General features: G+C 35.8%; 1 protein-coding gene and 1 pseudogene across 1 annotated transcript; one reads left to right on the top strand and one right to left on the bottom strand.

Moving 5' to 3' along the window:
• Positions 1 to 369: 369 nt before the first annotated feature.
• On the bottom strand, positions 370 to 4654 carry LOC115974424 (purple acid phosphatase 2-like). The gene is made up of 8 exons (XM_031094795.1): positions 4120 to 4654; positions 3695 to 3895; positions 3492 to 3603; positions 2816 to 3045; positions 2433 to 2571; positions 1636 to 1856; positions 885 to 1006; positions 370 to 769 (listed from the first exon to the last, which is right to left on the bottom strand). The coding sequence occupies exons 1-8, from the start codon at positions 4318 to 4320 to the stop codon at positions 568 to 570; spliced, it is 1428 nt and encodes a 475-aa protein (XP_030950655.1). The 5' UTR covers positions 4321 to 4654; the 3' UTR covers positions 370 to 567.
• A 3369-nt stretch (positions 4655 to 8023) lies between these two features.
• On the top strand, positions 8024 to 20839 carry LOC115959137 (annotated as a pseudogene).
• Positions 20840 to 23952: the final 3113 nt, after the last annotated feature.

The following is a 23952-nucleotide window of genomic DNA, read 5'->3' on the forward strand; positions in this document are numbered from 1 at the left end:
AAAAATTATCACCCGCAACACACGGATCTACGACTAGTTGATATAAAAGCAATTGATATAAAAGCAATCAAAACACATAGCGTCAAAATTAGACCATTAACATCCCAGAATAATGTGACAGCGGGTTATATTGTTTGGTTCTTAGTCAAAGATGCTACAGAAAATTAAGAACTGAAACAGTGCAGATATATTTCAACAACAATTCTTGGGAGCGGATAAAAACCTGATTGCCCTGCAGGGTTTACCTCTAAACCAACGTTCAAAGTTCAAACTGCAAATTTTACATCCATAATAATTTAATTTTAATCCATACATACATATATATATATATATATATATAATCAAATAGTATCTACAACAGTTGACAAATATTCCAAACAATATCACTATTATTCACAATTAACTCTAACTTACCTGCAAACTTTTCAATAGTTTTTAAAGTAGTTCTACACATGTCCTCACCATAGTGACACCAGATATCAAAGCAAAAAGAAGGCAAAACTATGAAAGAGGAGAAATGTGTATTTTACATGGTATCAGTAGCTTATTACAGACTAGAAATGACCCTCATCGTAACGCAGCTACAGATGATCTTTCTGAGGGATTCCAATATCTGTTTAGCAACCATACAGAGTCAGCTTCTACAGCATAACCATCTTGATTACGGTGCCAACCAAAATACATATGAGTTCTGTTCTTTATATCTAAAATTCCATGCCCAAAGCTAGCTTCACGGTAAGCTGAGTAGCTTGGCTGTGGCTCTGTCATCCTACAGTGTTGAAAAATCCAATTAGTAGAGGTAAATTTCAATCAGTACAACAACATCTTAATAGAAGTAAAGAAATTATTTCCTAGAAGACAAATCCTCTATTTACTATACGTACTCGGTCACCAATCCTTCTAGATTTCCTCCATCTCCAATGGTTATATAAACTGGGGCAGATTGGTCGCTAATGGGAGTGCACAAGCCATTTACAATGTTGTATGCGATATTTGATATCCGTTCCTGCATTTCCAAACAAATTGTAATTGTTAGAATAGTACAGTTACATATTTTATTTCCCATGTTTTTTTTTTTTTTTTAAATTTAAAAAAAAAGGTGTACTTCAAGAAACATGTTTTATCTTAATCATCCAAGTAAAAAGTCAATGTAATCTGTAAATATTTCAGAACATGCATTGACTTATCTTCCCCAAATTATGTCAACTCTTTAAATCTAAAAGACAAGTATACTATAGAAATCTATCTGAAGCAGGACATGTATGCAATTGTTAACACTATATGAGGAAGGTTCTCAGAATATTGAATGTAACATAGAGTGGGTTCTCAACTGTAAAGAGGCCTCAACTAGGAAAAATATTCTATACAATAATTAACTTAATCTCTTGAATCACAAACTTGATTGAATAAAATATTGCTTGGAGGACCTTTATTGTCTTTAGTAGGTATATAGAAGAATCATCAGTGGCTCTTATTGATTACAAAGGAAAAGACGGCAAAAAATGGAACTTTAGTAGAAAAGAAAGATTGTGCATTTTCTGATTTAAAAGATTCAATAGAAGACACCTCTGCACAATGTGAAGGGATTTTCAAAAGAATAAAGCAACAATAGTGTAAAGGAGATTTTGCACTTACAGATCGTTCATAGGCATGAACATGACCAGCAAAGACAACGTCAACTTTATACTGCACAAACCATTCTTCATAAATCACTCTCATGGTTTCCCCTTCCATGTAATGATGTACATAACTACTATATAATGGACAATGCATAAAAACAATAAGCCATGGTGTCTCAGTCCTGTTCACTTTGGGCAGTTCCTTCACAAGCCATTTGTATTGAGGAGTGTATTTCCCTGCAGATAAAAGTTTCATTCTTTTATTTTCCTCAATAAAAAACCTTTTGATGAACAGAGTTTGATAAAGTTTCAGACACTCGCACACTTTCATATATCCCTGCCTGATACAAGAAACTTTACTATACCCTTGTCAATAAGACTCACAGCCCTCAAAGCCCTTCTCTACAGCACAAAATAATGTAAAACAGCAGAACATGGTGGGTTTGGGTAGACTTCACTTATTGACAAAGCTTATATGACCCCTTCTTGAATCAATTTTGCTAGTCTCTAGATACGGTGGTATGTATTGTGAACTATTAGTGCAACAGTCTCAATTCCCTTTAATCTATCAAATCAGCAAGTTAACCACTTCAAATCATTACCCCTGTGCCAAGCTAATATCCAGACAGGAGCTCACCAAAAAATTTACAAGTTGCTTTCACACAGTGATATGTTATAACGGCCTAGAATTGAAGCAGCAGAAAACACGAGCTTAACTTTCATGTCAAATGTCAATATTTTTAACTGTCTGGCTTGTTTGACAAGAACCTCACAACGACAGTAAAATTAATAACGGAAAAGTAAAATATTTACCAAAAGCTGAGTAGGAAGACATAACAATGATATATGCTGAAGCTCTCTTGATGGAGTACCAAAAAGGAGACGTACTCTCTGATGCTTTATATGGTACATGGTAACGATTTGTATAAGGTTTAAATGGTTTAGGTTCACCCTGCAACAAAATCACCATTATTTCATAAACCAAATTATCACAACTCTTTGCAAAAGCATCTGTCACTACACTAAGGATATTATAACCAAGTACTGTAAGCTTTTGAACAAAAAGATTAGTTAGTTATATTAAAGAGAAATAGCAAGCACCAAGCTTTGCACACAAAATACAAGCAGTCAAGAATGATCAAACCAGAGATATACAAGTCTGTCAAGAAGAATCAAAAGCTGGCATAGATGCATACCAATTTAGGAACAAAATCGATCTCATGATTCCCTGCAGTCCATATCCAAGGTTGATAAGCAGCATTTCTCTCTATGAACCTTCCCCATGTATCCCACCTGTTGTTGTCATGTAATGGATAATCATCTGCATAAGAGAGGTCTCCAACAAACAATACTGTTTGCCCTTTTGTTGGGTTTAATTCATAATGGGTAAGTGTCCTATTTGAATCATGAGTTTGACCAAGATCCCCTGCTCCAAAATGATTGAGTGAATAAATCTATATTAGAGTAACTAATTTCTTGCATTAACATACATGTCAGGTTGAACACTATAAAATTTATTCCTTTAATGAAACACTAGGACCAAAGTTTAACCCGGGATATAAAATGATTGAGTGAGTAAATATATATTAGAGTTACTAGTTTCTTACATTAACATACATGTCAGGTTGAACACTATAAAATTTGTTCCTTTAATGAAACCTAGGAGACCAAGGTTTAAGCCTGGATGTAAGTATAACAGACATCGAGTACTTTTGAAGTACTATAAATTTCTATTAAGAGGAAAGTAATATTCACTTTAAAAATAGCAAGAAAAGTACTCCAACAATGCTAAGCACACATTCATTAGTTCCCAAAAATAGCTAGAAAAGTACTTCAAGAAGACAGTAAAATGAAAGCATGTAATAGAATCACCTATCAGGCCAAAAGTATAAGGAACATCAGGGCCAACTCTAGGAGGAGTTCTAAACCAAAACTTCCTCGTCGTATTCCCAATCCCGACCTCATAGTAATACTTGGTGTCAAACTACAGTATTCATAAAATTAAGTTGCCAAGGCCTATCATATCTTGAACATGAAAAAAGAAAAAGAAAAAAGAACTTAGGGAAAGTACAAACCTCCAGATTGTTAATGGTGCAGTGATGAATGTAACCAGAAGTGTAATTAAAGAACTTGTATGTAAGAAAAAACCCATTGGCCTGGCTTTTGAGCTGGCTATTTTCAGCCCAGTAAAGCACTGTACTCGAACCAGGTTCATCTGGGGTAATCCAAGAGATAATCACACCCTTACCCTCATGATCCCCTTGTGTTATATGGACCTTCACACCCAAATTCTCCAAAATTAGAAAACTTTGATTTTCAATTAAATTCATTATATGGTGCTAGATTGAATTAAGTGAGCTTTCAGTTTTGGAAACCAACATGACAATAATCATAGAAATTATAGGAAGCTGTAAAATTCGATTCATTCGAATGATTAATATTCGATAATATAGATATAGATGAATTTGAATCAGAGGAGGTGAAAGACTAGGAAACATACCTGTTGGGGAGCATTGTAACCAGGAGGAACTCTGAACACATCACTATCTATTGGCATATCCAGAGATAAGTCATCATTTCTCACATAACTACTAGTTATTCCACCATTACAAAGCTCTAAATCACTCAAAATAAAAAACACAAGAAAGAGAGGAACAAGAACACTATAGTCCCAACTCACTACTCCCATCACCATCACCATCTTCCAATCCAAAATCCAATCAGCCACAAAAAAAACACACACCCACAAATTTCTAAACCCAACTAAAGTATAAATTTTTGTTTCATAATTTATAGCATATGCGATGGGTACTAAGGAATATTCATGTTTTGTTAAGAATATACTGGTTTTTTACCATGGTAGAACTGAGAAAAATAGAAGCTGAATGAAGTAGCTGTGGACAAGACAAGGCAACGTTCTGTAACTTTTGTTAGAGATTGATGAAACTTGAAAGTACCTTTTTTTTTATAGAAACAAATGAAAGTACTTGTTGATGGCACATATAGGAGTTGGCGAGTTGCTGCGTCTGTCTCAGTCGGTACACTTATGGCTAACTGTAAGTCAAATAACCAAAGTCCCAAACTGCATGTGATTTGTTTAAGAAGCATAGAATATTCACTATTTGAAAAGAATATGCAATTATTCTGTATCTTTCATCCGAATTATTGAAGTATGAGTTTTCTATATATATATATATTGGGTGTAAGTTTTGTGATGTAATTTTGTTTCATTAATTCTTGAGCAACTTAATTAATTTTGACTAGTAATTACTTGAGTTTTATAAATGCCATATATCCTTCCATAGGAGTGTTCTCGGTGCAATGCGGTTGCTGTTGGTGAGTCATTTTGCATTGTATTGCACTAGAAGGGTCGGATTTTAATTAAATCCAATGAGTCGTACTGTAGAAGGGTAGTTGACGGATTGTAATGAAGGTAATTTTACGCGCTTAGTGTCGTGTGGCTTAGTTGGCGCAGGTCAATACCAATGAAAACAACAATGAATTGGTTGAGACAATGAGAGAGAGAGACATGTGGTAGCTATATGAACAAAGAGTCCAAAAGACTCTAAAATTCAATGTGCAAATGAACTCTACTTTTTAAGACAATTTCTCCCACATAAAATTGTTTGAAAATTCATTAATTACATATGAAATTGAACAATAAAATTTTAGATATAAATTCAAAGGTTTCGGTGCAAAACCCAATAATTATATCCTCTAATAGCAAATTGCAACGTCCGATTTTTAAAATAAAAGAAAAAGGATTATAACATTGCAAAAAGGACTGATTTTGTTGTCGAAAAAATCAAGAATAGGCTCTTTTGGTTGGTAAGCCAAAACACTTTCCATGGCAGGCTAAATCAATCTTATTAGTTTGGTCACCAGTCTTATCCATACACATTATTGAATGTATCCTTTTCCCACGTACAATGTGCAAAGAGAACGATAAACTCAATAGAAACGTACAATGTGCAAAGAGAATGATAAACTCAGTAGAAACTTCTTTTAGAGGGACACTAAACAAAGAAACTACACTTTATTGGATGGTATACCATCACCACACGGTCCACACCAAAGGTTTTATGGAGGTCTAAGAATCAAAGGTCCAGTTTTCGTAACAAGACCCTCCTTGCAAAAGGTTTGGGTCTCAACAAAATATCTCAATAATCAAAATTCCTCAAAAAGAAAGTCTATTATCTAGGCTAACTTATGCAAAACCAACAAGATTTGTGCTAAAGGCTTAAGTTGGTTGATTAAAATGGCATGTCCATAAGTTTTGGGATGATAATGGGACTGACATTGGATCCCTTATGAGATCACTCAATAAGGAATATGATATACTCAAACAGACTTGTAGATGTCTAGGATGCCCAAGTAAAAAAAAAAAATCTCTTTCAACTCTTAAAAATCATTAGAGCTATGCCAGAGCCTTGCTTCTCAAACTCAGAGGACTGTTTAACCTAGGCTCCATCACATAATGGTTTTGGATTTGACTCATATTTGTTATTAGGACATTAAGTTGGGGGCCTTATGGGCATAGTGGAGTGGAGCGAAGCTCATAAGACCTTGACCATTTAATTAGATTGTTTTGTCCTACCAAATTGCCCTTGATTTGACTATCCCTCATCATAATCTACCCAATTGAAATTTGAAAGTGGGCTTTGCAAAATCAACTCTATAGTCTATTCTATTGGTATTCATCTTTCTTTGCCTATCTTGTCATGAAACCCTCTCGACCAAAGCCTCTTAAACAGAGAAGAGTCATCTTGGAAGTTGTTTACCCTATATTTAGGAATGCTTCTAAGACTTTGCTCCAAATGCTCAGAGAGAGAGAGAGGCTGCCCCTTGAGCTAGAGATTTTGCGAAGGATTGAGTGTCTTTTTGGGTCTACCAACTTAGGGATTCTCATAATCATTGTATAAGTAGATGTTAAATCAGTAGGGAAAATGCTGAGACCACCGAAAATGACACAACCTTGTGTCATAACTCGCCACGTGGCGAGTTGTAATTGGTGGAGGTGTGTCCTCACATGGCCCACAGACACTCCTTCACCAGTCACAACTCGTCACGTGACGAGTTGTGACATAAAGTTATGCCATTTTTGGTGATCTTAATACAACTTAATTAGTAGTGGACATCATGAACATCATCACTTCTTGTGCTAAAATGTGTCTTAATTGCCACCCGTGCAGAGTCCTAATCTTTATTTGCAGGTTACGACTCTAAAATACTAATGGTGAAGGGAGCCACAATGCAGATTTACTAGGTAAGACAACAATTTTTACAACTTTAATTCCGTAATTTCAAAAAGTCTACTACCATAACAATTTTTACAACTTTTACTATAACTTGCTCATGTGAATCCATATATATATTTTTTTCCACCAAGAACAACTAGCTCACATGGCAAGCTGTGGCAAAGTTCTGGAGATTGTTACCAAAAAAAAAAAAAAATGTCACCATTTAAGCTAGTATTTATTGAGGATTATCTTAAAATATTATAGGAATGTATCATAAATAAATTCCATAATTGAGGGCCGTATAACGCTAAATACTATAGATATATTGTAATTTAATACCATAATTGGGAATAAGGCTGCTAACTAAACGTAATTAAATACCATATACAGATAATGCTTCTTTTGAAAACCAGGGTCTATTATTCTAAAAGATTACATTTTGTGATCATCGTTTCAGAGCACATCATTTACAATCACACCGTAGACTTTGCACTGATGAAGATCCTTTCTATATGTAAGTTCCATCTAAAACTTGTGTCATAGATCAACAGATTTCATAGCTCAATCTTTGAACTTCAGGTCATGGCTAAAAATGCATGCACGTCTGTGTGTTTTAGAAATGTACTCATTCATTATTATTCAAATTTAGTGAAATAATGGTGGAAAGTGACAGATAGAGTACTGTTTGTCTAACATGAAGAAGACATATTCTAATCTATTCCACAAAGACTGTTATTGACCAATACAACCAGAAAACTTGTCCGGCCTACTAGTATCAAAATTTTGGGTCGGCAGTTTGAAGAGTTCCAGTATATAGTTTCATGTTTAAATTAATCACACTCAATCATTGTAATCATCAACAACTTGTCTTATTTTGAGACATTTGTTAGAGCATTAACCTCAATGCATTTTTAGCTATTTTGACCCCCAAAAAAGCTCACCTTAATTTGTTATATATAAAAAGCTGTTTTGAAACTTTTGTAACATATGTTAGAGCCTTCTTTTCATTTAGGGACTTGGTGGAAACTTCCAAAGCATACCGGTCAAACGTAACCACAACAAAAACTACGTACGATTTACTGGCTTTTCTTTTCATTTCATTGTTGGATTTCTTGCAGAAGGCACAATATCTACCAAGGAAACTCAAACACTGAGCCTGGATCAATGGAGAGCGGCAAACCAGGTGGTCACACATATGACATGTCCTTTATTCAGCCCTCCATGGAAAAATTTGAAGTGGTAAATTTACTAGAATAAAGGTCATCTATGCAACCAAATCAGTCAAAAGTTTCCTCTACTAAATTAACATGTCCATTTTGTAGGAAGGAAGCCTTTCAACGAGTTTGGTAAGCAATGGATGTGTCGATTTTCAAGGGAGGACTGCCAATAAGCTAAAAACTGGAGGATGGAAGGCCTCTCCGTTTATCATAGGTTTTTTACAATCACTAGCTAAGCAATTTTTGTTATGATTTTATGCGCGTTTATAATCTTCTATTCATATGCGGTGTAAAACAGTTTGTGTGCAGCAAGTATTATCGTTTTGTATGGATGTGACAAAGGGTGAATTGTGTGTTTGATTACAGTGAACGAGGTGGCTGAGAGGTTAGCCTTTTTCGCAATTGCGGTGAACATGGAGACATATTTGATATTTGAGATGCACCAGTCGATTCCTACTGCTGCTACTCATGTGACTGATTGGATTGGAGCTGCTTATGTTTTAACAATCTTTGGAGCTTTCGTGGCTGATGCTTATTTGGGCCGCTTCAAAACCATCATCATCTTCTCCTGCATCTATGCTGTGGTAAGTAGATAAAGAAAGCTGTAAATCATAGTCCTTTCCATCCTAGATTGTGACAAGTTATATAACCTATCATGGGCTTATTGCCAGTTAGTCTAGCCAATAATGGGCTTTTCTTGGGCTCGATCACTGCGAACTTGTTAGTGTTAGGCACAGTTGTATTTATAGATATTAGGATTTGTTTGTTACTGTTGTTCAACGGGGTTCAGTATTTAAATAAAACTAGTCGCTAATCCGTGCGATGCACGGGATAGTTAAACAAAATTTATACATATTCACTTTTATTGGTACAATCATTTGAAAATAATTCTAACTAATACCCAAATGTAAGAGACACATTAACTTACTATTTAAAGTAGCCTTCTGAAGAATTTACACATATTGTGCAACTGAACCTTAATTTCTTATCAACAATAAAAACATGGAAATTCAAAACATGGAAAGAAAATAAAAATTGCAACAATTAATTTCATTATCTTTCATGCTATACTTTGTAATTGTACGGAATTAAGTCAACTCAATTTAAGTAGTTGTAATAAAATTGGCTTCTACTATTCTCTATTCTATAGAGATATGAACATATTGGATTTCTCAAACAATTACCGGTATTGCAATAAAATGATTTATTATTGAAAATAAGAAAAAAAGAAAATCTGTCTATAGCTTAAGAAACACAATATACTAAAATTAAAGAGATAAAATTTTTGGAGGACAAAATATTATAGATAATTTTAGAAACAGATTATACATTTAAAAGGGTTAGTAATTTATATCACTTACCCTCCACTATTAGTATACAGATACCAAGTGTAGTCGTCGTAACCCTTTGAAAGAAGCTTCCCCAATTGGACCCTATAAAAAATTAAAAAAAAAAAAAAAAACACTCAATTAACAAAATTGATCCAAAAGGGTCTAAAAAGCACACAAAATCAATTCAAAAAACAAAAATATGAGACAAAGTAATTACTTTCCGTTGCCAATGAAATCGTCTTTTGTATTGCTGTTCCAAATTGCAACACTTATCTTTCTAAGACTTTCAATTAACGAAAACACAAACTTCTCTTGGAATACCGGAGTATTATGACCATTTATACACAAAAAAAAAAAAAAAAAAAATCAGAATAACTCACTATTACTCTATATAAGAGTCAAAAATATAAAGAGAAATTAAAGGGGTTGAATTTTTACGTTTGGAGAGAGAGAGTTTGCAAATAAGAAACAAAGAAAATCTGTCTATAGCTTAAGAAACACAATATACTAAAATTAAAGAGATAAAATTTTTGGAGGACAAAATATTATAGATAATTTTAGAAACAGATTATACACTTAAAAGGGTTAGTAATTTATAGCACTTACCCCCACTATTAGTATACAGACACCAAGTGCGGTCGTCGTAACCCTTTGAAAGAACCTTCCCCAATTGGACCCTATAAAAAAAAATAAATAAAAAATAAAAAAAAACCCAATTAACAAAATTGATCCAAAAGGGTCTAAAAAGCACACAAAATCAATTCAAAAAAACAAAAATATGAGACAAAGTAATTACTTTCCACTGCCAATGAAATCGTCTTTTGTATTGTTGTTCCAAATTGCAACACTTATCTTTCTAAGGTCTTCAATTAACGAAAACACAAACTTCTCTTGGAATACCAGAGTATTATGACCATTTATACACACAAAAAAAAAAAAAAAAAAAATCAGCATAACTCACTATTACTCTATATAAGCCTAAAAAATATAAAGAGAAATTAAAAGGGTTGAATTTTTACGTTTGGAGAGAGAGTTTGCAGAAACTGTGGCTTTATATTTCTTAACTTGAGAGAGGGGTAAAGTTGTTAGGGTTTTGAGGTGTTATAATGTTTTTATTTTTATTTTTTAAATATTGTGCTGACGTGGAAAGTTGTGGTGCCAGCAGAGGCAACTTGAGAGAGGGGTAAGGTTGCTAGGGTTTTGAGGTGTTATAATGTTTTTATTTTTATTTTTTAAATATTGTGTTGATGTGGAAAATTGTGGTGCCAGCAGAGGTTTCGATTTTATATATATATTACATATATTTTTATATATTTTTTCACTTATACGTATTTTTACAAAACAACGACAACCTTAATAGAAATCTTTTACCAAATGGGCCCTAATTAAATAATTTCAACTAATAATGTATGTTTCATGATAATTGTTTTTTATTATTAGACTAAGACACTTATTAGTTTTTAGCGTAGACATTATTTAAACCGTAGATCTCTTATTTGACTAAAAATTAAAAGTAAATAATGTTTTTTAAGAATGCTACATATTACAAATAGCCACAAATAAACTCCACACCATAAACAATTCTCTTAATGGTAACTTTTTTTTATTTTTTTTTATTTCTCTTTTTATTGACTAACTGTTGACCGTTGTTGCGACATTATTGACTTTTTTTTCTTCTTTGCTAAATGGCATTCATTTGCTCAAGTGAATCTCTTTCCAACTTAATTTTTAATACAGAATCTGATTTTTGGGATTTTTTTTTTTTTTTGAGTTTTGTTTATATAATGATAAAATTATACAAAATATTAATGATTTAACGTGCAAGGAAAAAATAATAGCAATAATAATAAAAATTTAGAACTCATTTTCAAGATTGCAGGTTTGCAATCACACAAAAAAAGAGAGAGTCATTTCTTAGAATGTTTTCGTAAGGAAAAAAAATAAAAAATAAAAAACAAGAATTCTATTGTGCTAAATGAAATACGGGTCAAGTGCTTAACAAAGGCCTTTAGCTATAATTAATGCTGGACTGGATAGTCCAAAGCCCATATATGATATTACGTCTATACCACAAGCCTACAATCAATAGATGATAGTAGATCCAACTTTACTCTTTGAGATTATTTGCTGTCTTCCAATTGAGAGGTATTTATTACATTCACTTTAATGCACAAACTATTACATACAATGGAAAAAGTTACCGTAGATTTTGGTTAACTCAACTAGTAAAGTCTTTGATACTTGAATAAGATATCTGAGTTTAATTCCCGTCTATACTAAAAATTGATTGGTGTCTTGGTTTGTTGATAAATAGCTATTATCTCTGATGCTTGAATAAGAGATCTAGGTTCAATCTCCACTTACACCAAAATTCAATTGGCATCTTGATCTGTTGATAAAGAGCTATTATCAGGAGCGAATGCCATAAATTAAAACCCTCTTATAATTGAAGTCATGATTTGGAATTCAATTACCTTTTTAGTTGTGTGTAAAATAGGGGTGTGCAGAAAACCCACCGACCCGCCAAACCCGACCCGACCCGACCCACCGGGTTGGGTCGGTTTTTAAGGCTTGGTGGGTTGGGATGGGTTACCAAAAAAATTATTATAGCGGGTCGGGTTGGGTTTGGGTCATAAAATTACAAACCCGCCAAACCCGATCCGACCCATCCATATTTAATATATATTTAAAATATATTTTATATTTAATAATTTTTTTAAAAAAAAATCAGTTGTAGGGCACTTTTATATATATATATATATATATATATTATATTTAATAAATTTTTTTAAATGACCAATTCTTCCTATCCTATATAAAAGCCAATTAGTTCACGCAAATTCTAATAAATTACTATTGTTGTTTAGTCATTAGTGTTGAGCCTTTGAGGAGTTACATTGATACTAATCTTTAGGTTTTTTTAATATATTAATATTTATATTTTTTTTCTACTCAATTTAATAATTAAAAAAAAAATTGTCAAACCCATAGGTTCAACCCGACCCAACCCGACCCACGTGGATTGGGTTGGGTTAGGTTGGACTTATGTGATGGGTTGGGTTGGGTCGAATTTTTTTTGACCCACCATGGTGGGTTGGGTCAAAAAATCCCCTCAACCCGACCCAACCCGACCCATGCACACCCCTAGTGTAAAATTGTGTACAACAATATTTACCCCTTTCTAATTTATCATCTTACTCATGTATCAGGGAATGGTTTTGTTGACACTCTCGGCCTCCATAAACAGCCTACGTCCACCTACATGCACACGCAGCACAGTACCACCATGCAGCCCAGCTCCAGCCTCAGATGAACAAACACTATTCCTCTACAGTGCGCTTGCCCTCATAGCACTAGGAACTGGTGGTATAAAGCCTTGTGTCTCATCCTTTGGTGCTGACCAATTCGATGAGGCTGATGAAAAAGAAGTCCAAAGGAAATACGCCTTCTTCAACTGGTTCTTCTTCGCCATAAACATGGGTGCACTTCTTGGTATCACACTGTTGGTGTATATACAAGAAGAGAAAGGTTGGACTTGGGGTTTTGGAGTTCCCACAGCGACTATGGTCGGCTCCATTTTTGTACTGGCTGCAGGTTTTAGATATTATCGGTACAAGAAGCCAATGGGAAGTCCTTTTACAAGGTTTCTTCAGGTCATTGTGGCTTCTTTGATGAACCATTTTAGAGAGGTTGATGTGGGAAGTGAATATGATCTTTATGAGGTCAAGACCAAGGAGTCTGATATCTTGGGTGCTAGCAAACTACCTCACACTGCACAATACAGGTGAGTTAAAATCTACGACCTTGATCCTTTGAATTTGGTTTATCATGGGCTAGCCTTGACTTCATTGGATAGGCTTGAGTCGTAGTCTTATTCAATGTGGGCCAGCCAGTAGCCCAAAATAAAAATTTCTCTAACTCGATCCAGTTTCTCCGACAACATTCAAACATATGCTGCTGCTTCTTCTTCTTTTATTCTTTTTATTTCTCCTAGATACACATTTTCACAAAATTTTAAGATAATAACTTATGATTAATGAAACATTACTTTCAAATTAATCACAACTTATTACTTCAATAACTTGTGACTTCTACGCTAAATTATGTGGTCAAGTTAAATTCTATGCTAAACTATAAAATTGAACATATTATTCATTGGTTTTTAATAGGTAAAATGACCTCCACCTTTCACTATTTCCATCTATCACAAAATTTTAACAGGAAATTAACAAACTCTGAACATGAGAAATTAATTTGAAAGTTCATAATTTTCCATCAATATAGGGGGCATTCTGTCTATTACTTATCTATAAGAGACATTGCCCCCATTTTATGATATAGTGAGGATTGAATTTGACCTTCACGAGGCAAAATGCAATTAAACACAAATAGTTCTAGAAACACACACATTTGCACAATTTGTTAATTTGTGTAACTGTAAGTGGTCGGCATTTTTTGCCTATTACTAACTTGTATAATCCATCACTTTTCATCAATCACTTACAATCACATGAGTTAACAAATTGTTAAATTAAGTGTGAAAATAAAGTGACAATTGATAATGAGAGGTGTATCAAACATTTATAATCATACTCTCATATAAAGGTGGATATAGTAGAACTTTTCTTAATTTTACTTACAATTTAATAATATAAAAAATCTTATTACACACTCTTTATTCGTACCCACTTTATTTTGAAATTGTGTTTTTAAAACATAATTTTAATATTCATGTAGCAATGTATGTATACTGAGTATGTAATAAGAAATGTGTGTTATTCCTAACAAAGAGTAATTAATGCATCTGTTGCTATTTTGTTTTTGAAGGTTTTTGGATAAAGCAGCAGTGGTGACAGACCTAGAATCTAGCACAAACGGTGCCTCTCGTGCTCTCTGGAGTGGGTGGAGGCGTGTTTCAGTCTTGCTTCTTTGCAAGTGTTTGGTAGTTCCCTTGTGGGACTAGTGTTTTCCTCTGTTTCACCTTTTGCTTTGTAGTCGTTAGTTCAGGATGGCTGAGGAATTGGAGGAGCTTTGGAAAAAATTGACGTTTACTGAAGAGGAAGACGAAGGCATTAATCTTAGCGGTGAAAGCACAAAAATAGCAAGAGAGATAGGGAAGAACTGTCTGGTTATGAAGATCCTCACTCAAAGGAGTATTAACCTTGAAGCTTTGAGAAAGACAATGAGAATGCTATGGCGACCAAACAGAGCAGTCCAAATCTCTGAAATTGATGAGGAATTATTCTTAGTGGAGTTTGGTGATACTAAAGACAAGAAAAAGGTCTTGGAAATGTGCCCATGGAGTTTTGAAAAGAATCTGGTGTTGCTTCAAGAATTCGAAGGGGAGTTGGTGCCCAAGGAAATCAACTTGAAATGGTCTCCTTTTTGGGTCCAAATCCACAATCTGCCTCTGAAAAGCATGACAAAAGAAACCGGATGGGAGATAGGCAATAAGGTAGGTAGAGTCATAGATGTTGATGTTCCAGAGAAAGGTGTTTGCTGGGGCAAATATCTCAGAGTCAGAGTGCAGTTCGATACAACAAAGAAATTGATCCGAGCCAAGAAAGTCAAGATTGAAGATGACGAACCAAGATTGGTCTTCTTTAGATACGAGAGGCTCCCAAATTTCTGCTATCGGTGCGGAATAATCGGGCATGGTGATAAAGAATGCCCAGAACGATCCACCAGTGACAATGGCATGATGGAGGTGAATCAATATGGAGCTTGGCTCCGTGGTGAACCTGGAAGGAAAAGCAACATGGACAATGGGAAATCAGGCAGCTGGTTTCAAACTGAATTTCCCCTTTCCGGTAAGGGAGGTGGTCAGAGAGACAATGAGGTGACTGATCCTCACGCGCCACACGTCACTAAATCTCCATTTTCCAAGGCTGCAGAGGCTTCAGTTCAAATTGGGGATCTGACACCCATGTGCACCACAGCAGTGCCCTCTTCTTACGCCAACAAAAACGTGAGTGCACAAAAGCCTGACACAGCTTCCTCTGAAAGAAACTCATTGGAACTCGACCAAAGGGATGGGAAGAGTCAGACAGGAAATTTGAAAAGTCTGGACGTGACCAAACCAAAGCAGAAAGTAATGACTGAGTTGGAGAACAATGGTACCAAGGAGCAAAGTCAAACCAACGGTTTGGAGGATGAGGGCCCAATTGCTATGATTTATGAAACCGAAATGGGCTGGGTTCCTGAGCCTAAGGGGCCCAATAGTGTTTATTGGAGAAGAATAAAAAGGGAGAAAGTCAACAGCAGCCCAAAGCCCAAACAAAAGTCTTGCGGAAAAAAAAGATCTGTACCCAACCCCCTCCAGGAAATTGATCCAAATGCTCCAATATCTAAAAAAGCAAAAGGGAAAGAACCAGTTGGGAAGAAATACGAAAGAAAAGAAAATGCGGATGGCGGCAAGGTGGAGGCTGCGGTGCAGCCCCACCGAGCTTAATGACGACCCTTGTATGGAACTGCCGAGGGCTTGGGAACCCTCAGTCAGTTCGTGCTCTCAAGGATTTATTGAGAGATGAAGATCCCATGCTTGTCTTCTTGATAGAGACGAAGGCTAGCATATCCTCCATGGAGAAGTATAAATACAAGTTGGGCTTCCAAAATGGATTGATAGTTCCTAGTGATGGAAAAAGTGGTGGCTTGGCTCTCTTATGGAAGCAACAAGCTGATGTTTCAGTTAAGAGTTATTCCAACTCTCACATTGATGCTGTGGTGGTAGACCCAAGTACGAACAAAATCTGGCGTGCAACCGGCTTCTACGGCCACCCGGATGCTAGCCAACGCCATAAGTCTTGGCAGCTTCTGAATACTTTGCACTCCCGCTTGAATCTACCTTGGGTGGTGTTTGGTGACTTCAATGAAATCACCAATTTGGAAGAAAAATCTGGTTGGGCAGAGAGAGACGCTAACCAAATGAGGGCTTTTTGCAATTCTCTTGTAACCTGCGGCTTACGTGATTTGGGGTTCATTGGGCAACGTTTTACTTTTTGCAATGGTAGGCATGGTGATCATCGCACCCTCATCCGACTCGATAGAGTTGTCGCAAATGATCAGTGGTTGGAGTTGTTCCAGCAACCTAGAGTCCAGCACAAATCCATGTCCACTTCGGACCACTGCCTTTTAATTCTCTACCCACTTTCAAAGCCACGGGCTTGCCGCAGGAAAACTAGATTTCGTTTCGAATCAATGTGGACTAGGGATGGAGGATGTCGTGATGTGGTGGAGATGGCTTGGTCATCAACAGGAGTCTCGGGGGGGAACAGAACAATCCAAGACAGAATCAAAGAGTGCCAATTGCAATTGCAGTGGTGGAATCAAAATGTTTTTGGGCATGTAACAAAGAAACTCAAAGAGAAGCAAGAAAAGCTATAAAGTCTGGAAAATCAAAACACTCTCCATGAAAATGCCCACCAGATTTCCTCCCTCAGGAAAGAAATTAATGAGCTGCTGGACCGCGAAGATGAGATGTGGAATCAAAGATCGCGAACTCTATGGATTAAGCATGGGGACAGAAATACCAAGTTCTTCCATGCTATGGCAAGTCAGCGGCAAAGGATAAACAAGATAAATGGGCTTGAAGATGCTAATGGAGTGTGGCAGGACAGCGATGAGGCTATCTAGGACATTATCAGCAACTACTTCTCCTCCATCTACCGGTCCGATCAACCTTCTCACTTTTCTCCAGTTATTGATGCGGTGGAAACAAAAGTTACTGCTGAGATGAATGATAGCCTACTACAAGACTTTCAACCTGAAGAGGTCCATGCAGCATTGCAGCAAATGCACCCAATCAAATCTCCCGGCCCGGACGGTATGCCACCAATTTTCTTTCAAAAGTATTGGAATATTGTGGGTCAAAATGTCTCTGATTGTATTCTTAATATTCTCAATACTGGGGTGATGCCTTTAGAAATGAATGAAACTCACATTTGCCTAATTCCTAAAACTAAAAACCCACAAAAAATTACTGAATACCGTCCCATTAGTTTGTGCAATGTGACATATAGAATCCTAGCCAAAGTGCTTGCAAACCGCCTAAAAAAGGTTCTGCCTAATGTCATAAGTGAGTCTCAAAGTGCATCGGTGCCCGGTAGACTCATCACAGACAATGTATTAGTTGCCTTTGAAACAATGCACCATATAAATCAGAGGCGGAAAGGGAAAGAAGGTCTAATGGCAATAAAGTTAGATATGAGCAAGGCCTTTGATAGGGTTGAATGGAGATGTTTAGAATTAATTATGCAAAAACTTGGCTTCCATGACAGATGGATTTCTATCATCATGATGTGCGTTTCAACTATATCATACTCTGTCCTCTTGAATGGGGAACCCAAAGGTGTTATATATCCATCAAGGGGCATCCGCCAAGGAGACCCTTTAAGCCCTTTTTTGTTTTTGTTGTGTGCAGAAGGGCTCTCTGCAATGCTTAAGAGAGAAGAGAGATTGGGAAGCATAAGAGGTATCGCTGTATGCCGAAGAGCTCCGCAACTTTCACATCTATTTTTTGCCGATGATAGCATAATTTTTTGTAGAGCCAAGATGGCTGAATGCAGCAAAGTCTGGGATGTTCTCCTTGATTATGAAGCAGCCTCGGGTCAAAAGATTAATAAAGAAAAAACCTCTCTCTTTTTCAGCAAGAATACTAATGATGCTACCCAAGAGGAAATCAAAGATCTCTTTGGTGCTCAAATCATTAGGCAGCATGAAAGGTACCTAGGTCTGCCTTCATTGGTGGGCAAGGGCAAAAAGAAAGCATTCAACCGTATCAAAGACCAGTTGGGCAGAAAGATTGCGGGGTGGAAAGGGAAGCTTTTATCAAAGGCCGGCAAAGAAACTCTTATTAAGGCGGTTGCCCAAGCGACTCCCACTTATACTATGAGTTGCTTCAAACTCCCGGATTCACTTTGCCAAGAGTTAAGCTCTATGATCAGCAATTTTTGGTGGGGTCAAAAGGCAAATGAGAGGAAAATTTCATGGGTTGCTTGGGACAAAATGTGCAATCCAAAGGCTGTTGGGGGTCTGGGGTTTAGAGATCTAAAGGCGTTCAACTTAGCCCTTCTTGCTAAGCAGGGCTGGCGCCTTCTCCTAAACACCAATTCTTTGCTCCATCAAGTTTTCAAAGCAAAATATTTTGCGGAGGGGTCTTTCTTAGATGCTCAGCTTGGTTTGAAGCCGTCCTTTGCTTGGAGGAGCATTTGGGCTGCTAAGGGTGTTTTGATCGATGGCTTAAGATGGTCTATTGGGGATGGCGAATCTGTTCACATATGGAATGACAAATGGCTCCCAACTCCAGAAACTTTTAAAGTAATGAGCCCAAGAAGATTCATTGATGGCAGGGAACATGTCTCTGCTCTTATTGATAGAGAGAAGGGCTGCTGGAGATCTGAGCTAATTAAGGAACTTTTTCTGCCCCATGAAGCCAATTCAATCTTAGCCATCCCTCTTACCCAGATGCAAGTTCCCGATTCAATGGTGTGGACTGCAACAGCAAATGGGGTTTTCTCTGTCCGTAGTGCCTACCATGTTAATCGTAAGGCTCTTATGCTAATGGGGGGAGGTGAATGTTCTGATAACTCCAAGATGAAGCTTATCTGGAAGAATATTTGGAAGTTGAAATGTCCAAACAAAATCAAAAACTTCATTTGGCGGGCGTGCAAAGACATCTTACCAACTAATGTCAATTTAAGAAAGCGTAAAATCCCAGCTCCTATTGACTGTGATATTTGCGGTGGGGTTGAATCAGCTGGGCATGTTTTTTGGAGCTGTGAGGTTGCTGCTGCTGTATGGGAAATGTCAAATTTAAAAATTCCAAGAATTGAGTTCATCCCCCAAGGCTTTCTTGATCTGTTTTGGCTGGTTATGGAGGCTAAACCAGCGCAGGACCTGGATGCTTTTGCGACAACAGCCTGGTTCTTATGGAATAACAGAAATTGTGTTAGACATGGAGGTCAATGCAAGCCAGCCTTCAAAATTCTTGAAGACTCCAAGCAGTACCTTGAAGAGTTTCGTGGGGTCTCTGAGCTTCCACTCCCTAGGCAACCTCGCCCCCTTAAGTCTTGGTGCCCCCCACAGATTGGTTGGTACAAGGTAAACATTGATGGAGCTGTTTTCAAAGACATTGGCCATTGTGGTATTGGTGTGGTTGTGCGAAATGACAAAGGCTTAATAATGGGAGCTCTTTGCAAGAACTTTCCTTTTCCCCTTGGTGCTTTAGAAGTGGAGGCAAAGGCAGCAAAAGTTGGTGTTATTTTTGCGTGGGAATTGGGTCTTAGAGAGATCATTTTGGAAGGCGACTCTCAGGTTGTAATTCAAGCTATATCCGACCCAAGTCTTGCCCCAACCTCAGTTCAGCGGCTGATTGTGGGAGTCAAATCAGGCTTGGCAAGTTTCAGTTCGTCGAAAGTTGTTTTTACCCACAGGGAATGTAACAATGCTGCTCACCTTTTAGCTAGGCATGCTAGGCAAATTTCAGATTGTACCATTTGGGTGGAAGACACTCCCCCTATGATTGTTTCTCAAATCCTTAGTGATGTATCTGGTTTGGGTTTTAGCCCTGTTTAATGAATTGCTAAACCTTTTCCTATCAAAAAAAAAAAAAAAAAAAAGAATCTAGCACAAACAAGCGGTGGAGGCTCTGCACAGTAACCCAAGTGGAAGAGTACAAATGCTTCATCTGAGTCCTCCCAATATGGGCATCAACAATAGCTCTCTCCCTCTCATTTTCCCAACTCTCAACCTTCTTCATCAGCCAAGCCAGGACCATGGACCGTAACTTAGGCCACCACTTCACAATCCCACCAGGCTCCATTCCCGTCTTCAGCGCCGTCAACGCCCTCATCCTCGTCCCCATCTACGAAAAACTCGTCGTCTCAATTCTTCTCAAACACAATGGTCGCCCCCGAGGCCTCACATCCTTGCAAAGAATGGGTGTTGGACTCTTTGTTTCAATCTTTGCAATGGGTTCAGCTGCCTTGGTTGAAAAGAAACGTCGTGACAATGCTAACCCTTCGACAATGAGTGTGTTTTTGTTGCTTCCTCAGTTCTTTCTCATGGGGAGTGCCGAAGTGTTTACTTACGTGGGACAATTGGAGTTCTTTTACGATGAAGCTACAGATGGGACACGAAGTATTAGTAGTGCAATGTTTCTTAGTGAAATTGGGATTGGAAGCTGGTTAAGTACTGCCTTGGTGAAGATTATTACTAGTGCAACTGGTGGGGATGATAGAGGGTGGCTTAGAAATAATCTAAATAAGAGTAGGCTTGATTACTTTTATTGGATATTAACAGCGATTAATGTGCTTAATTTTTTGGTGTTTTTGTTGGTGGCTCGGAGTTTTAAGGGCAGGGGTACTAGTCCTAGTCCTAGAGATGGACATGTGAGAATTGAGCCCGTGGCTCAGAGCTCGAGTTCGATGGAGTAAAAAGGGGGTGATGATAATTGATGAAGGATTTCCAATTTGGAATTGTGTTGTTTTAAAACTGAAGGCTCAATTTGCTTCTCACAAATTAAGAAGACCCAAAAAAAAAAAAAAAAAAAAAAAAAAAAAAACTGACCCTCTTCTCATTTTTCACATATCTAATTATTTTAAATACTTTCTTTCTTGTATTGTATGTTTCAAAAAAGAAATAGAAAAAATATCATTTATAAGTGCATTTTTATTATGAAAATTAGTGGGCAGACTCATGTGATGCGTAAAAAAATTATTAAAAAAAGAAAATAATCAAAATCCAATTACAAAAGCCAAAATATGTCACTTACAATTATTTGTTTGATTCACTATTGTTTTTGTTTTTCTGATTAAGTGCCACTATACAGTACTTTAAAAATAACTATTCTAATTTCTCTACAAAAACTATAAATTTTTCCATCCAAAAGGATTAAAAAAAACAACCTTAATTAGCAAAACCTCATAGTTCAACATCTAAATTGATCATTACCAACAATATTAAATAAACTAGCCTCTAAGCACGCGCTCACGCGTGTGTTTAGAGGCTCTTATATTTTTTGGATAATGATTAATTTTGAGCATTTACTATAATTTAAGATTACTATATTTTTCAATCACAAAATACTTAGAGGTGTGATGAAACTTAGAGGCTAGTATGACTTTGTGTGGATAGATTTTTGAATTCAAAATCTAATATTTATCAATGATAAAATTTATGAAATCAAAAGCTCAAGATATAAATAAGCACCATCATAAGGTTTTTTTTTTTTTTTTTTTTTTGGGTGTAGAAAACTACACTTAAATAAATAAAAATAAATATATATATATATATATATATATATGTAAAAGATAGAATAAAAAAATATTTAAAAGCACTTATCTTTTTTTTTTTTTTTTTTTTTTTTTTTTGGGAGTCACTATCCTTTGGTTTAATGGTATTTGAAAAAACAAAAATAAAAAGTACAAAAATACCTTTTTCGATTATGTATTTTACTTTATTACTATCCAAATCCTCAGAATTATAGATATAAGAAAGAAAGAAAAATAATAATAATCCTCTTTCTATTTTTTTTTTTTTTGATTGGTTGGATGAAAATTTAAATTACAACATTTTATCCAACTAATAAAGGGCTAAGATAGCCTTGTTTTCGTGTTCCTCAACTTGAGATACAATCATACACATACACACACCACCCAAAAAAAAAAAAAAAAAGAGTTAATAAAACAAAAACATTAAAGTTATTTTTTATGATGTTTATCTAAAGCGCAAGATAATGGGTAACGAAATCAAACTCACTCTCAATCATCACTCTCCAATAAATAGTTATTTAATTCCTTTATGCGGTTTCCTAATTTTTCCTTGAGATCTGTAATTGTTTCATGTTTGACTCTTCCACAATTTTTACCAAATTCTAATAGGTCCAACCACAGGCTCTCCAAGAACCATAATATCTTCAAGTGCAACCATTGCCTAACACCCCAAGTACTAAGACCTGAAAACAATTGTATTAGTTCCTGGGCAGAAATATTCATCTAATCCGATTACCTGAGATTAAGTAAGCAACCATTGCCTAACACCCCAAGTACTAAGACCTGAAAACAATTGTATTAATTCATGGGCAGAAATATTCATCTAACCCGATTACCTGAGATTAAGTAAAATAATTAAATAAAAAAATGGTTGAGAATCACATCGATCAAGACGCAATACATCAGTAATTAACCCAGATTATTTATGCAAGAAAACAATTGTCATTAGAAACATAAATACCCAAAAGGTAAAAAAAAAAAAAAATGAAATTGGAGAAGTAAGTAGAGTATCCCTCTTACCTAGTAGTGAAATTCCGTAGAACCACAAAAACAGATTTAAGAGTTGTAAAAGGCAAAATCATTGTGGTTTTAAGTCTGGAATATGGAGTGAAACCGCTGATTAGTGGATAAGATTTGAGTTCAGGTAACTGCTTGGGAATGTATTTGAATTTAGAAGTGCGATGCGGTTTTTTTTTTTTTTTTTTTAATAGTTAGTGATCCTATTTTGTAGTGTTTTTTTATTTTATAAATATATATATATATATATATATATATTTTTTTTTTTTTTTGAAAATCTAATTTATAAGTGGATAAAGTAATTTGAAAATGAACAGAAAAGTTGTCCTATTTTTTAGGCAATGTTTTAGTGGGAGTTAGAGTTGCATTTTTACCAGATTGTCCTGTAGTTTTATCTCTACTTAAACATATAGGTATAGGGGCATTTTTGAACTAAAAAATAAGGAATCCAAACAGAGGAAGCCCCTTAAATAATAGTATAGATAAAATCACTTACTAAACAACAACTTATGAGTGTGACTCTACTTTATTTGTATAAAAAAATTCCCAAAGCGAAAGCTTATCTAGAAAAATCAATCACCTGAATAAATGAACAAAACAAAGGATTTAGCTTTTTGAGAGCGAGAGACTAACAATTAGATAGGAGGTCATGCACAAAAAATCTGTTGCTTTAAAGTATGACATAACATATGCCGAAAATCAGTTTTTATATCTTATACTTCCTATTGCAAATGGAATTCTAAAAAACAAACAAAAGCAAAGTATTCAACTTATGGTGAAAAAATTAAATACAGAATAAAAGGGAAAAAATGTAAATAACTTTATAGTTAGGATTTTATAATTTATAGATTTCTAGAGAGAGATGGATAGAAGTCGATCAAGGTAGATTGAAATGGACTGATGTGGACTACATGGACTGCATTAGACTGAAATAGACCGAATTAAACTAAAGTAGACCAATATGGACAGAAATGGACCTAGATAAATCGAACAGATTGTAGTGGACTAAAATAGACTGATGTGGACTAAAAAACTATGCTTATATAGCTTAAAAGAAGCGTAATAATAAAAAATACTACACTTCAGCTTTTAGATATTATATATATAAATTTATGTTTACTTTTTTTTAAATGACATAAAACCTTGTTAAGGCAAGACCTTTTGAATTCACTGTTTAGACATAAATCCTAGATGCATGAGCCACTCGTACACACCCGTGCATTGGTTGAGATTGGATAAATCTCCGATTAGGGGTTGAA

Source organism: Quercus lobata, chromosome 2 (assembly GCF_001633185.2).
Source record: "Quercus lobata isolate SW786 chromosome 2, ValleyOak3.0 Primary Assembly, whole genome shotgun sequence".
NCBI classification, from domain to species: Eukaryota; Viridiplantae; Streptophyta; class Magnoliopsida; order Fagales; family Fagaceae; genus Quercus; species Quercus lobata.